We start from the raw sequence: 13,110 nt of genomic DNA on the forward strand, positions 1-13,110 counted from the left end.
CGAATATGAAGTCAATCTCCGGCACTCACCCTCCTCCAAGCAGTGTGATTTTTTTAAAAAAAGAAGGTCTATGCCATTATACCTGGCTCTTTTGTCAAAGAGACACTTAAAGCATCTTACAAAGTTGAGTAAGAAATTGCATAGGAGTCCTCACCCCCGATATTACTATATGAAAGACATGACATGAAAAGAAAGAGGGATGGAATGGGATGGAGGGTGATTGGGAATGCTTTCTCAAATTAAATTATTACAATGAACACTTGAGGTGGCAACAGTCCAGCAACTCAACGGCTGCTGGTCTCTCAGCAGATGCAATGATACAGCAGCCTGGTGGAATTTTACCATCACTTGTGTAGCCGATGAATTTCAAAAGCCAGCAGAATACAGATGATAGGGGATCTGATAGATGGTCCCCAACACGGACTCGCTAATGGAGAGTAGGTGTCATGTTGAGGGCCTAGAAATCTAAACGGGGAGATGAATAATAGAATTGTAGAGTTGGAAAGGACCCCTGCAAAGCAGGAATGAGAAGTCCTGTGTTCAAAATCTTTTTTCAGCCACAAAGTCCCTGGATGGTCTTTCCCCGATTCTGTTATCCAAGAATGATACTGGTTTACATTGCAGGGCTTCTGGGAGGATCAAGGAGAGAAAATACGCAGAGTGCTTTTAATTCTTACATGCTCTATCAAAGTGTGAGGTGTTGTTGTTGAGTATTGGCGATGGAGATCTCATCGTGTGGCTCTGGCAAATTCACAGCCTCTCCATTTCTCCTCTGCAAAATAGAAATAAACACCAAGTGTAATAGTTAAATTAGAAAGGATATATCTAAATGACGGAATGGATAGTTAAATGGGGAGGATTGGACATGTCTCACCCTAGCTCCTCCTCTTCTGAGAAGACATTGAAACAGAGGTCCTGAATTTTGCACCTCGAGTGGGTGAAAGGGTTGTGTCAGGGAACTGCCATCAGGGCCGGAGGGAGAGAGCGGGCTCCAGAGGGATTCCAGAGAGCGTCCCGGGATGGGGAGAGGCAGCCCATCTTCTGGGGAAGAGAATCAGCGTAGCTCCAGTGGAGAAGGGGGGCAGATGGGGGAAGCGGCGAGACGGTCCCATGACTCCTTGCCGGGGACCAGCAGGGAGAGTAAGGGTCCTCTGCTGCCTACGCCCTCCTTGCGCAGAAGGCTTCCGCGCAGGGAGAGTAGGCGGAGACTAGGCATCAAAGAGCTTCTTTTCTGGAAGAAGTACAAGAAACGCCCACTGACGGATTCTGCTAGCGATTGAGACAGCCACGGGTGAGTGGCTGTCCGGACAGAAAAGGTTCACCCAGGCAACCCAGCCAGGTGTGGCACTGGTTTACGCACGAGCAACCCCTAGAACCATTACAGGTTGTGACCAGAAATTGAAATCAGTTTGACTTTTAAAAATTTAATTTACAAAAAAACCAACAAACAAACATTCAATAATACACACACACAGAGAGAGAGAGGGGGGGGGGGACCTCGAGGTACAAATGCCTCAGGTTACAAATGCTTCAGGTTACAAACTCTGCTAACCTGGAATATTTACCTAGAGTTGAGTACTTTAACCCAGGATGAGAACGGAAATCGTGTGCCAGTGGCGCAGCGGCAACAAGAAGCCCTATTACCGAAAGCATGCTTCTAGTTAAGAACAGTTTCAGGTTAAGAATGGATCTCTGGAACGAATTAAGTTCGTAACTAGAGGTACCACTGTATATGAATACAAAAATCCAAACAAGGTTCAATAAAAGGTTCTAAGAACTAGATTAGAATATGATAAAGAGAGCCAAGAGGAACTTAGCTATCACTTTAAAAGCGACTCCCAGACGCCAATGTTCTTAAGTGGTGGTTAGCGGAGGGAAGTCAGGTATTTGGAATAGAGGAGCCAGAAAACCCCAAATAGAAATTCATTCCAAGTAAAAATGTTCAAAATGTTCCATAAAATGTTCAAAATAAAATGGTGAAGTCTGACATCCCTCTCCCCCGCGTGGAAAACCAAGGGCACAGCAGTAAAAACTCCAGGTTATTGGTTCCTGTTCCAGAAATCCACTTGCTTTCCTGACTGGCCCAAACCTTCTCCCCAATGTGAAATTCTGAAATGAATCCCAGTCTCACTCTGGCTAGCCCAGCGTGAATTGCAGCATTTTCCCCTTTGATGACAATGAGCTTAATGGCCATCATACTGATAATTATATTCTCATCAAAGTACAGTACACTAGCACTTAATGCATATGATACTTCAACATATCTGTGCTAGACTATCATAATCATCTGCAATTACCAAAAAAGAACTCTGAGTGATATCCACAATATTTATCTGACCACCCCCAATAAAATATAACATACAACACGGGAATAAAATTGGAAACAAATGTAAGCCATCGCAATAGTCTCATGGCCTCCTGATTGATGATGATCTCTCTGATGTTGATCAAAGGAAAACTCATCTGCTTTATATCTCATGAATTTGCCTGAATTTAGGACACAAACCTGACACAAGTTCTCCCAGGATGAATGCTGAGTCTGCCTTTGCTGTTCCATGAGGGATTCTGCCTATGCTTTTTATGGCAGGAAGGGTTATGGTGATAATGTTTACCCTTAGGGAGACAAGCTGTTCCGAGACTGTTAGATATCTGGGCAGAGATTTTTGAAATCCCATTGGCAATTACTAGGGAATCTCCACACATCCTGCCCAAGAGCCTGCGGTTCTGCTCCCAGAGGCATTCCAGAGACCACCTGGGCTCCCACCTTCCATGAAACCAGATAACTTGGATGCAGGTGGAATATAAAAAGAGAGAGGGACCCTCCTCCCCACAGATCTGAGGACCACTAAAACATGTGTGTTTAAGCAAAAGGATGACATTACCATCCTCTAGATTTAAATGAGGTTGAAATAGTAAATGTATCATTTCAAACCAAGGAAAGACCTCACTTGGCAAAACAATATAACTCAGGTGGTTAGGAAGGCCCAACAGAGACTCCATTTCCTCAGGGTCTTGCGAAAGAACAATGTTAAACAACAATTGATGATCTCCTTCTATCGGTCCACAATAGAAAGTGTCCTCTCAAATTGTATCACAGTGTGGTACGTTGGCTTGACAGCCACGGGCAGAAAGTCTTTACAGAGGGTGGTGAACACAGCACATGATATCATGGGCTGTCCTCTGAGCCCGCTAGATGACATTGCAAGGGATTGTTGCCTTAGGAGATAGAGAAAAATTCTCAGGGATGATTCACACCCCGACCCGCAGCTCTTTAATTTCTACCCTCGGACAGGAGATATAGAAGTATGATCAGTTGTACCAACAGGCTAAAATACAGTTTCTATCAGTGGGCTGTTAGGCTGCTGAACGAAAAATAATATAGTGCAACTGACTTTCAGGGTTGGTGTGTTGTGCAACAAGCACACAGAGTGCAATGGGATTGAGTGTTTGTGGGAGAGGGAGAAGAAGAAGAAGAAGAAGAGGAGTTTGGATTTGATATCCCGCTTTATCACTACCCGAAGGAGTCTCAAAGCGGCTAACATTCTCCTTTCCCTTCCTCTGTGAGGTGAGTGGGGCTGAGAGACTTCAGAGAAGTGTGACTGGCCCAAGGTCACCCAGCAGCTGCATGTGGAGGAGCGGGGAAGCAAACCCGGTTCCCCAGATTACGAGTCTACCGCTCTTAACCACTACACCACACCGAGGGAGGCTCGGTTAATTTCACTGTACATAGGTTGTACATTGACAATAAAGGTATTATTATTATTAATATTATTATTATTATTAACACAAGAAAAAAGAGTGGTGGTTAATTAATTAATTAATTAATTAATTACACAAAACATTACTTGGATTTCAGCACCCCTTTGCCAGTATTTATTAATTCTCTTATTTGGTCTATGTTCCTATGCAGTTACTTGCTAAGCCAAGCAAAAATACCACATCCTGACCTCAAGTTCTAAACATCTCCAGTCACAAGAAGTGGGTTGACTTAGACTGTAGGTGTCTGTCTAACCAGTTATAAATGCATTCTGGCCACACGCTCTAAACCTCTCCAGTTTTCAGGTGTGAATCGATCTGAACTGCAAAAGCAACATCCTCATTCCTCACAGCTGGATCCCAGTGTCAGGCTCCAGGGAAATCCGATCCTCCCCCCTCACGGCAGGCTGCTGAGGAAAGTAGACAAGAAAGCTCTTTATTCAATATCTACAGAGAGAGGCTTAGGAATGCTGCCTCTTGGAGTAATGGCGTTGCTCCGAGTAAACTTTGCCCCCTTCCCTTCTCATTCATCCCCCTTATGATGGCTGCTTAAGGCCAACTGTCTTCTAGCTCTCTGCTTCCAGCTTCACTGCTCTCCAGGTTCTGGGAGAAGGGGGGTCTGGAATGCTTTCTAGTGATAACATGTCAGCTGGCTGCTCCGGCTCTGCTTCCCCGTCCTCCTCTCCTTCTCCCGGTATTTCCCAGCTTTGTCCCTCCTCTATCTCTGAGCTGTTCTGAAAGCCACTGATTTAAATTTATCTTGCTTCCCTCTTCTCTGGAAGATTTGGGGGTGAGGGGAGGCGATCTCCACCATTCCTCCTCAGTCCAGTCCCTGACACCCAAGTTGTTCGGGGCTTTGCACATTGACGTCACTATCTTGAATTGGGCCAGTAGCAAAGAGGCAAACACATAGTTCATGCTCGGTTGGTGCCACGTGATCCATTCTTGCTGCACCTCTTAAACGCATGCAGCAGAATTTGGAATCAGCTGCAACGTCCGGAATAAAACAATGAATAGCCCCTCATACAGTGCATTGCCCTAATTCAGTTGCGAAGGCCGCCACGCTGTGGGTCCTTGTGGCCAGACTGTACTTCTCAGGAATAATAATAATAATTTTATATTTTTATTATTTACACTCCGCTCTTAGGCAGTGAACCTCTGTATGAATTCTTTGATGGAAAGTGAGATAGGAGTTTGTACTGAAGCTCTTTCCACATTCCATGCACTGATAACGTTTCTCCCCTGTATGAATTATTTGATGCACAGTGAGATGGGAGCTCTTCCTGAAGCTCTTTCCACATTCCATGCACTGATAAGGTTTCTCCCCTGTATGAATTCTTTGATGGGAAGTGAGATAGGAGCTCAAACTGAAGCTCTTTCCACATTCCAAACATTGATAGGGTTTCTCCCCTGTATGAATTTTTTGGTGGGAAGTTAGATCGCTGCTCCAACTGAAGCTCTTTCCCCAGTGAACCATTGTAGCTGGAAATAGGCACCCTTAGTCACTAAATGACAGCGGTCTCAAGTGAGAAGGCCTGAGGATGTCTACCCATGGCTTTGTGTAGATATTAAGCTGCAGGGGGACATGAGGGAATCAGGCAGGGCCTCCCAGGACAAAAGCTAAGGGTCCAAGCAATCCACCAAGGCCAATGTCTTCTGGCTCCCTGCATCTATTTTGAACCAATACCCAAATAATCCTAATCCTAATCATAATGATAAAACATTTTATTTATACCCAGCCCTCCCCAGCCAAGGTAGGGCTCAGGGCGGCTAACAAGCAATAATAAAAACAAGTTGAATGAATACAACTTAAAAACAAGATTAAAATACAACATTAAAACGCAGCCTCATCACAGGAGGAGAAAGGATAAAAGAAAGAGGGGGAGGGAATCAATTGACTCCAAGCCAAAGGCGGAACAACTCTGTCTGACAGGCCCTGCGGAAAGAAATCAGATCCCACAGAGCCCTGGTCTCATGAGGCAGAGCGTTCCACCTGTTCGGGGCCAGAGTTGAAAAGGTTGAGGCTAATCTAACTTCGTTAGGGCCTGGGACCTCAAGGGTGTTGCTACTTATGGACCTTAAGGTGCTCCATGGGGCATACCAGGAGAGGCTGTCCCATAGATATGAGGGTCCTAGGCTGTGGTCTTTATGTCTCTTGTTATGAACAAACAAACAAACAAACAAACAAACAAACAAACAAACAAACAAACCACCTTTATAGATTAGTTAATCAAGTAGTGTCCACAAAGAATCCTACTTTTAACACTGATACTTTTAGTATGCTCAGATGCGAACACCAACATATCATTTATGTTTCGGTAGTATGTATGTAACTCCCATTTAGATATGTTTTCTAAAGATTTACAAATGTTTATATTTGATGTAGTTTTAATAGATACTGCTAAAATTATTTTGCTCTGATGCTTGCAGACTATGTTTAATCAAACTTACTAAAGAGGTTGCAGTGCATGTGTTTTGAACGGACGATCTATCAAATGCTTTATTGAAGTTGAATATTTTGTGGAATCCCATCTTTCACAATATGTAAATAAATCTCATTCAAAGAAATGATTGAGTATACATCGGGGGGGCAATTTCTTTAATGAATGAACATCGTGATGGAAATAAACAGCTTAATGCCCTACTTGGAAGTATTCATTGGGGAAAAAACTTTTAACAGAAACTGTGCAAAATCTTCCATTTAAAAAATCAACACATTAAAAGGAAAAAACAGAATACTTATTAAAGAGATATGGAAAAGACTCAAAATTAATCCATCTATCCCTAATTGTAAACCACTTTATCTTCTTCTTCAGAAGCAATATCAACACCTACTTATTTTTAAATTGCAAAATGTTGCCTATCCTTTGCCGAATCTGCTGGGTCTTCACACTGTACACAATGGGATTGAGAAGTGGTGGAACAGCAACAAATATGTTGGCCATCAGCATGTGGACAATGGGGGAAAGGTGCTTCCCAAATCGATGTGCCACACTGATGCCAATCATTGGGATGTAGAAGATCAAGATGGCAGAAATGTGGGCCACACAGGTGTTGAGAGCTTTCAGACACTCTTTTCGAGAAGCAATGCTCAAAACTGTCTTCAGGATCAGAATATAAGATACAAGAATGATCAGAACATCCAGCATTACAGTGCACATGACTACAACCAAGCCATATATGATGTTGACTTTTATGCCTGCGCAGGCTAACTTCATGGTATCTTGGTGGAGACAGTAGGAGTGAGAAAGGACATTGGATCTGCAGAAAGGGAGCCGTTTAATGAGAAAGGGGAATGGGAAACAAAAACAGAAACCTCTGGACAAGATAGCTATACCTATTTTTGCAATGACTGAATTCGATAGAAGTGATTTGTATCTCAGTGGATCACGGATGGCAATCAAGCGGTCAAATGCCATTGCCACAAGAATGCCAGACTCTATCTCTTGAAGTATATGGATAAAGAACATCTGGCTGATGCAAGCATTGAATGGGATTTCTCTGGAGTCAAACCAATAGACCCCCAGCATAGTTGGCAAGGTGGAGATGCAGAGGCCCAGATCCGAGCAGGCAAGCATGGAAAGGAAGAAGTACATGGGCTCATGGAGGCTTGGGTCAATCTTGATGACATAGAGGATCATGATGTTCCCAAGCAGAGTCAGGGCATAGAGCACAAACAATGGGAAGGCCATCCAAGAGTTCTTTTCCTGCATCCCAGGGATGCCAATCAAGACAAAGGTTTGGTGGCTCACAAGACTCTCGTTGAATCTGGTGATGGAGGACATGATTCCCCTGGTGTTGTTGTAGAAAGATTCTAAGGAGTAACAAAATTGATCTGAACGTTAGAGATTCTGATATCCTGCTTCAATCCAACATGAAATGTTGCTATTAGAGCCTCCATTCAAAGAAGGAGAAACAGTCCTAAAATCAGTGCTAAATTCTCCTTTTATGATGGTCAACTAAGAACCCTATTTTTAATGTCTGAAGTTTTATTCTGCTTTTAGTCCTCTGTTGGGGACTGCCCAGAGTGGTTGGGGAAACCCAGCCAGATGGGCGGGATAGAAATAATAAAAGTACAGTATTATCATCATCACCACCACCACCATCATCAATTTCAGTCCTCAACAGTCTCCCAACTCCAACCAGTTCATCTCTTTTATTATTTAAAGTTTCTATACCTGTTTGCTTGCTTTTGTCAAGTTGGTGCTGGCTTTTGTGGCCTTGGGAAATTCATTGTTTCTCAATTTCTCATCTGCAGATTTGGAATAACAATCACAGTGTAACTGCTGACATAGAAATGATATATCTAAATGACTAAATGTATAGCAGCATAAGAAACGGGGGGGGGGACAAGTCTCATCCCATCTTCTCCTGCCCCCCCTTTAAAGAACAGGTTGGGCAGCCATCTGTCATGGATGCTTTGGCTGCCATTCCTTCACCCTTGAGGTTCCTCCCATCTCTACAAGTCTATGATTCCTCTTCTGAGAAGACAACCTTGAAACTGAAACACCCACTGAGCGAAAGGGATGTGACCAGATATGACCAGAGGCTGGAATCGGGGGGCGGGGGCAGATATTGACTGATTTTATAATTGTGTACATAAAAACAAAAATGTACGAATGAGTAGAAATGAGTAGAAATGAATATTAAGAATGGATGAAGGAAGAAAAACTAGGATACCAGGATAACATACCTTTAGGCACCAGGTGAAAATGTTTCTCTAACACCAGGCTTCTGGGTGGTTGAACAATCTCTGGTCTTTTAAACATTTGTGGGAGTGGAGTCTTTGGTGTGCTTTTTTGTTTTGGTTATGCATTTTGCCTTATTTTGTAATGTTACGTTGTGAAGCTCCCTCTGATGTTGGGTGAAGAGCAGTAGACAAATACAATAGATAAAAACAGTAATTATGATGACGATCTGGGAAAATAAGATGTGAATCTGCATGAGGAAAAGTGGCTAAAACCTGCAAGATTTAGAACATGCAAGCGTAAAAATAAAACAGAATAAAATGAAGTATGGAAGGAGAAGGAAAAAGTAGCCTTTTACAACTAAACTTATTCAAAGCCGTCCATAGTCCGAAGCCTAGAAAAAGCCGCCTCTATTCATACCTCAGTCCTAAGATGGGCCTGTTGCGATAAGAGAGAAGCAAGATCTTCTCAAAGGAGTAACAAAGGGCCCCTCTAGATGACCGATTTATTGAGGATTCATCTTGAGTTGCTTGTGCAAATCTGACAGAGAGGTTAGTGACTGCATTTTCATTCTGCTTCGTTTGTGAGGTGGTTATAAGAGAACGCATATTTATCCTGCATTCATCCTGATTTGCATTCAGAGCCCTTGCTCATCTGTCAGTCACTCATTTGTTCATCCTGCACTTTTCAAGACATTTCCCTGTCACTTTCCAAATTGCAAACAGTCTGTTTTTTAAATAAATATATATAAGAAGTAGATTTGTTGTTCTGGGGTGATAGAGCATTCCCACCTTAAATGTGTAAACTGAAATTTCTGGTGTGTGGTTGAAGCACTCACCTGAAATATTGGTGGTCTGGAGATGCCCAATGATAAATCACAGCAACAGAAAATGTCTGTGGGAAAGATGGAGCAGAAAGATCTAATCCAGTATAAAATTATACTGAAAAGCAGGGAGAATTTCTTCCAGGCCCTGTGTGAAGTGCATGTACTGGCGTGTTCTGCTTGATATAGGTTGGGAATAAGATAACCTGAATGATCAACTCACCCTTTATATATGTAGACTGGGACATCCTGCAGATACCATCTTAGCAAGATGTGGGATCTGCACAATGAAGGAAACGGACCTCTGGAATTGCCTCCTGAATGGGACTCAGTGTCCCTTTGGAATGGCCTGTTCTTCAGTAGGAGACAGCGCTGCCTCTGTTGGCATTTGGGCACCTACCAAAGACCCTCCTCTTCAGTCCCAGTTGGCATCTGCACTTTTAGAGTGTTTGTATAAATGAATTTGTTCCTAAATCTCCGTATGGTTTTTATATTGGAATCTGAAATATACTCAGAGTCGCAAAGTGATTTCATGCTCTTTATTCAGCTCATAGTGGTGAGGAGGAATGAATGAAAGTCCCCTCAAAGTATCTGCTTTATATACATTATTTACACAATGGGCTGCACATGATTGGCTAATTCCGGAATTCTACTGTAAGCCAATCAGGTTGTGGATTCACTTCTATCTGGAGCATGATTGGGTGGTTCCTGCCAACCAATCATACTGCTGCATTGTTCTAGGACCAATCAGACTGCTGCATTCTGAATCCTATTGTTCTAGGACCAATCAGACTGCTGCAGTTTGGATCCTATTCAACTCAGTAACAAACACCATCATTTGGAAATTTTAAACATATGGAACTGTTTTCAACTGTTGTTTGCATATTTCATCTTTCTTTGTATACTTTCTGGTCACAACCTTCCCTGGGACTATGTGGTGAAGGATGGGGAAGAAATCAAACCGATAAAGCAATCAAAGCTAAAAGATTCTTTTTACACTTGTTTACAGCTTCCATTGTCCTCCGTAGTCCTGGGCAGCAAATGGACTCTTCCAATATGGAATTACACATTAAATCCCACTTTCTCTCTGGCCTGCCCAGTAGCAATTGCAGCATTTTCACTCAAATGATAGAAATGATAATGGTGATAATGTTCATAATAATCATATTGATAATGAGAAGCATGATTATCATCAAAGATCAGCAGTAGTACAGAGGCATATGTTGCTTTTCCATATGGATATGGATATTAGACTATTATTTAATTGTTACTTGCTGCTAACAATTAACAAAAATGCCTCTGGTATACACAATATTTAACACGGAACATTGGAACAAAAAGCAAGTGTAAACCCTCTCGATCATCTTATAGCCTCATGACTGAGGAAAACCCCTCTGAGCTCAGTCAAAGGAAAACTCACATGCTTTGTATCTCAACAAGTCCTTTGCCCTTACCTGACTTTATGGCACAGGCTGTGAACCTGACCTGGGTGAACATGGAACCTGCCTGCTCCTGCCTGTGATGTTCATGGCAATAAGCGTGGTAGAAAAACTGTTTTTCCTCTGGGAAGTGACACCATGGGGCTTAGGTGCCCAGAACTGCTGAACCCACTGGGAGGAGATCTCTGAAATCCCAGCAGCAGTTATTAGAGAATCCCCAAGGATCCTGTGAAGGGACCTGCAATTCTGTTCTCAGAGGTGTTCTGGAGACCACTCTGTGCTCCCTTGTTCCTTAACACCCGAGAAGTGGGATGCAGATGGAAATATGCTCAGAGTGGAGTATTGATTTCATGCTCTTTATTTCAGCTCATAGTACAACAGTGCAAATTTTCCCCCAAACCTCTGGCTATATATACATTATTTACACAAATAATGTGTGACCGGCTGATTCAACTCCCCTCTTGGAGCCTGATTGGGCTACTCCTGCAGATGAATCAGGTTGCTGCATTCCAAGATCCTACCTGCCCATTGTACTAGGAACCAAACTCAGTACAGTCACACCTCATGTTACGTTTGCTTCAGGTTGCGATTTTTCAGGCTGCATCCCACGGCGGCCTGGAAGTACCGGAAAGGGTTACTTCTGGGTTTCGCGGCTCGCGCATGCGCAGATGCGCAAAATGATATCACGTGCATGCGCAGAAGTGGCGAATTGTGGTGTGCGCACACTCAGACGCACAGATAAGGGTTGCATTCTGCTCATGTTGCAAACAGGCCTCAGGAAGGGATCCCGTTTGCAACCAGAGGTACCACTGTACATAACACAGACAGAATATCTTAACCAGGAGGTCTCAACCTACCTCTCTGAGTGGATCCAGAGAGAGAGGTGTGAAAAGGGCAGAACAGCCACATGCCCCTTGAAGGGTGCATTTACAATAGAGAGCCCAGTCAGACGACGTGGCACTTGGGGGGCATAAAGCAGGCACCCGCCTATTGGCGCCCCCAGCACAGCACAGCCTGGTGCTCCTCTCTGTGAGCGCTGGTTCCTCCAGTGCTGGGAGAGGAGCACTGGCCTGCCTTGGGGGCACCTGTTTTGCACCCCCTCAAAAACCTGAGCCCGGGGGCACTGCCCCTCTGGCATGCCCCGCACTACGCCCCTGGGCTGCTAAGGCTCTAAGGGTTTCTGCAGCTTCTCGCTCTTCCTGGTGGGCTGAGCCCACTGCTTCCTTCTCTTTTGACTCTTCCTAGACCAAGGTGATGGGTGTGTGTCTGTCTCTGGCTCCTGTGAGGTGGCTGGGACCAGTCAAGAAGAACATAAGAAGAGGCTGTTGGGTTAAGCCAATGGCCAATCTTGTCCAGCCTCCGGCTCTCACATTGAAACCCATAAGCTGGAAACGAAGCCCCAGAGCCCTCTCTGCTCCTGTCATTCCCAACAACTGGTGTTCAGAAGCCTTACTGCCTCCAACTATGGAGGCAGACAACAGCTATCATGGCTAGTAGCCATCGATAGTCCTCTCCTCTTCCATGAATCCTCTTTTAAATATGGCTGTCATAGGTCTGAGTTTTCTCGGACATATCTGGGATTCATCTGTTGGGGAAAAAATCTCAACAACTTTTGTGTCCAGATTTTCACATTTTAAAATAAGGCAGCTCCACTTTAAAGCCACCTGAGTTGGAGGCCATCACTGCCTCCTATGGGGCTGGGAGCCAGTTCCACAGTTTAACTCTGTGCTGTGTGAAGAAGGACTTCCTTTTATCTGCCCTAAATCTTGCAGCATTCCACTTCAATCCCACTTGGACTACTGCAATGCGCTCTACGTAGGGCTACCTTTGAAGGTGACCTGGAAACTACAACTAATCCAGAATGCGGCAGCTAGACTGGGGACTGGGAGCGGCCGCCGAGGCCATATTACACCGGTCTTGAAAGACCTACATTGGCTCCAAGTATGTTTCCGATCGCAATTCAAAGTGTTGGTGCTGACCTTTAAAGCCCTAAACGGCCTTGGCCCAGTATCCCTGAAGGAGTGTCTCCACCCCATCATTCTACCTGGACACTGAGGTCCAGATCCGAGGGCCTTCTGGTGGTTCCCTCACTGCGAGAAGCCAAGTTACAGGGAACCAGGCAGAGGGCCTTCTCAGTAGTGGCACCTGCCCTGTGGAACGCCCTCCCATCAGATGTCAAAGAGAACAACAACTACCAGACTTTTAGATGACATCTGAAGGCAGCCCTGTTTAGGGAAACTTTTAATGTTTGATAGTAATAATAATAATAATAATAATAATAATAATAATAATAATAATAATAACAACAACAATTTATTATTTATACCCCGCCCATCTGGCTGAGTTTCCCCAACCACTCTGGGCGGTTCCCAATCAAGTATTAAAAACAATACATTACTGTGTT

The 13,110-nt window shown here is 43.9% G+C and overlaps 3 protein-coding genes across 3 annotated transcripts in view; 2 read left to right on the forward strand and 1 right to left on the reverse strand.

Moving 5' to 3' along the window:
* LOC310760877 (olfactory receptor 51G1-like) overlaps positions 1-13,110 on the forward strand; it is a 166,317-nt gene that overhangs the window by 60,313 nt on the left and 92,894 nt on the right. The gene's annotated exons all lie outside the window — the stretch shown is intronic.
* The window catches only part of LOC310760833 (uncharacterized protein), a 199,768-nt gene that overhangs the window by 15,188 nt on the left and 171,470 nt on the right, over positions 1-13,110 (forward strand). The window lies entirely within an intron of this gene.
* LOC310760883 (olfactory receptor 51H1-like) lies at positions 6,588-7,541 on the reverse strand (the record flags this gene model as incomplete). The annotated part of the gene is made up of 1 exon (XM_083610097.1): positions 6,588-7,541. The coding sequence occupies one exon, from the start codon at positions 7,539-7,541 to the stop codon at positions 6,588-6,590; it is 954 nt and encodes a 317-aa protein (XP_083466223.1).

This window comes from Podarcis filfolensis (genome assembly GCF_964270895.1).
Source record: "Podarcis filfolensis genome assembly, chromosome: 4".
In the NCBI taxonomy this organism is placed as follows: Eukaryota; Metazoa; Chordata; class Lepidosauria; order Squamata; family Lacertidae; genus Podarcis; species Podarcis filfolensis.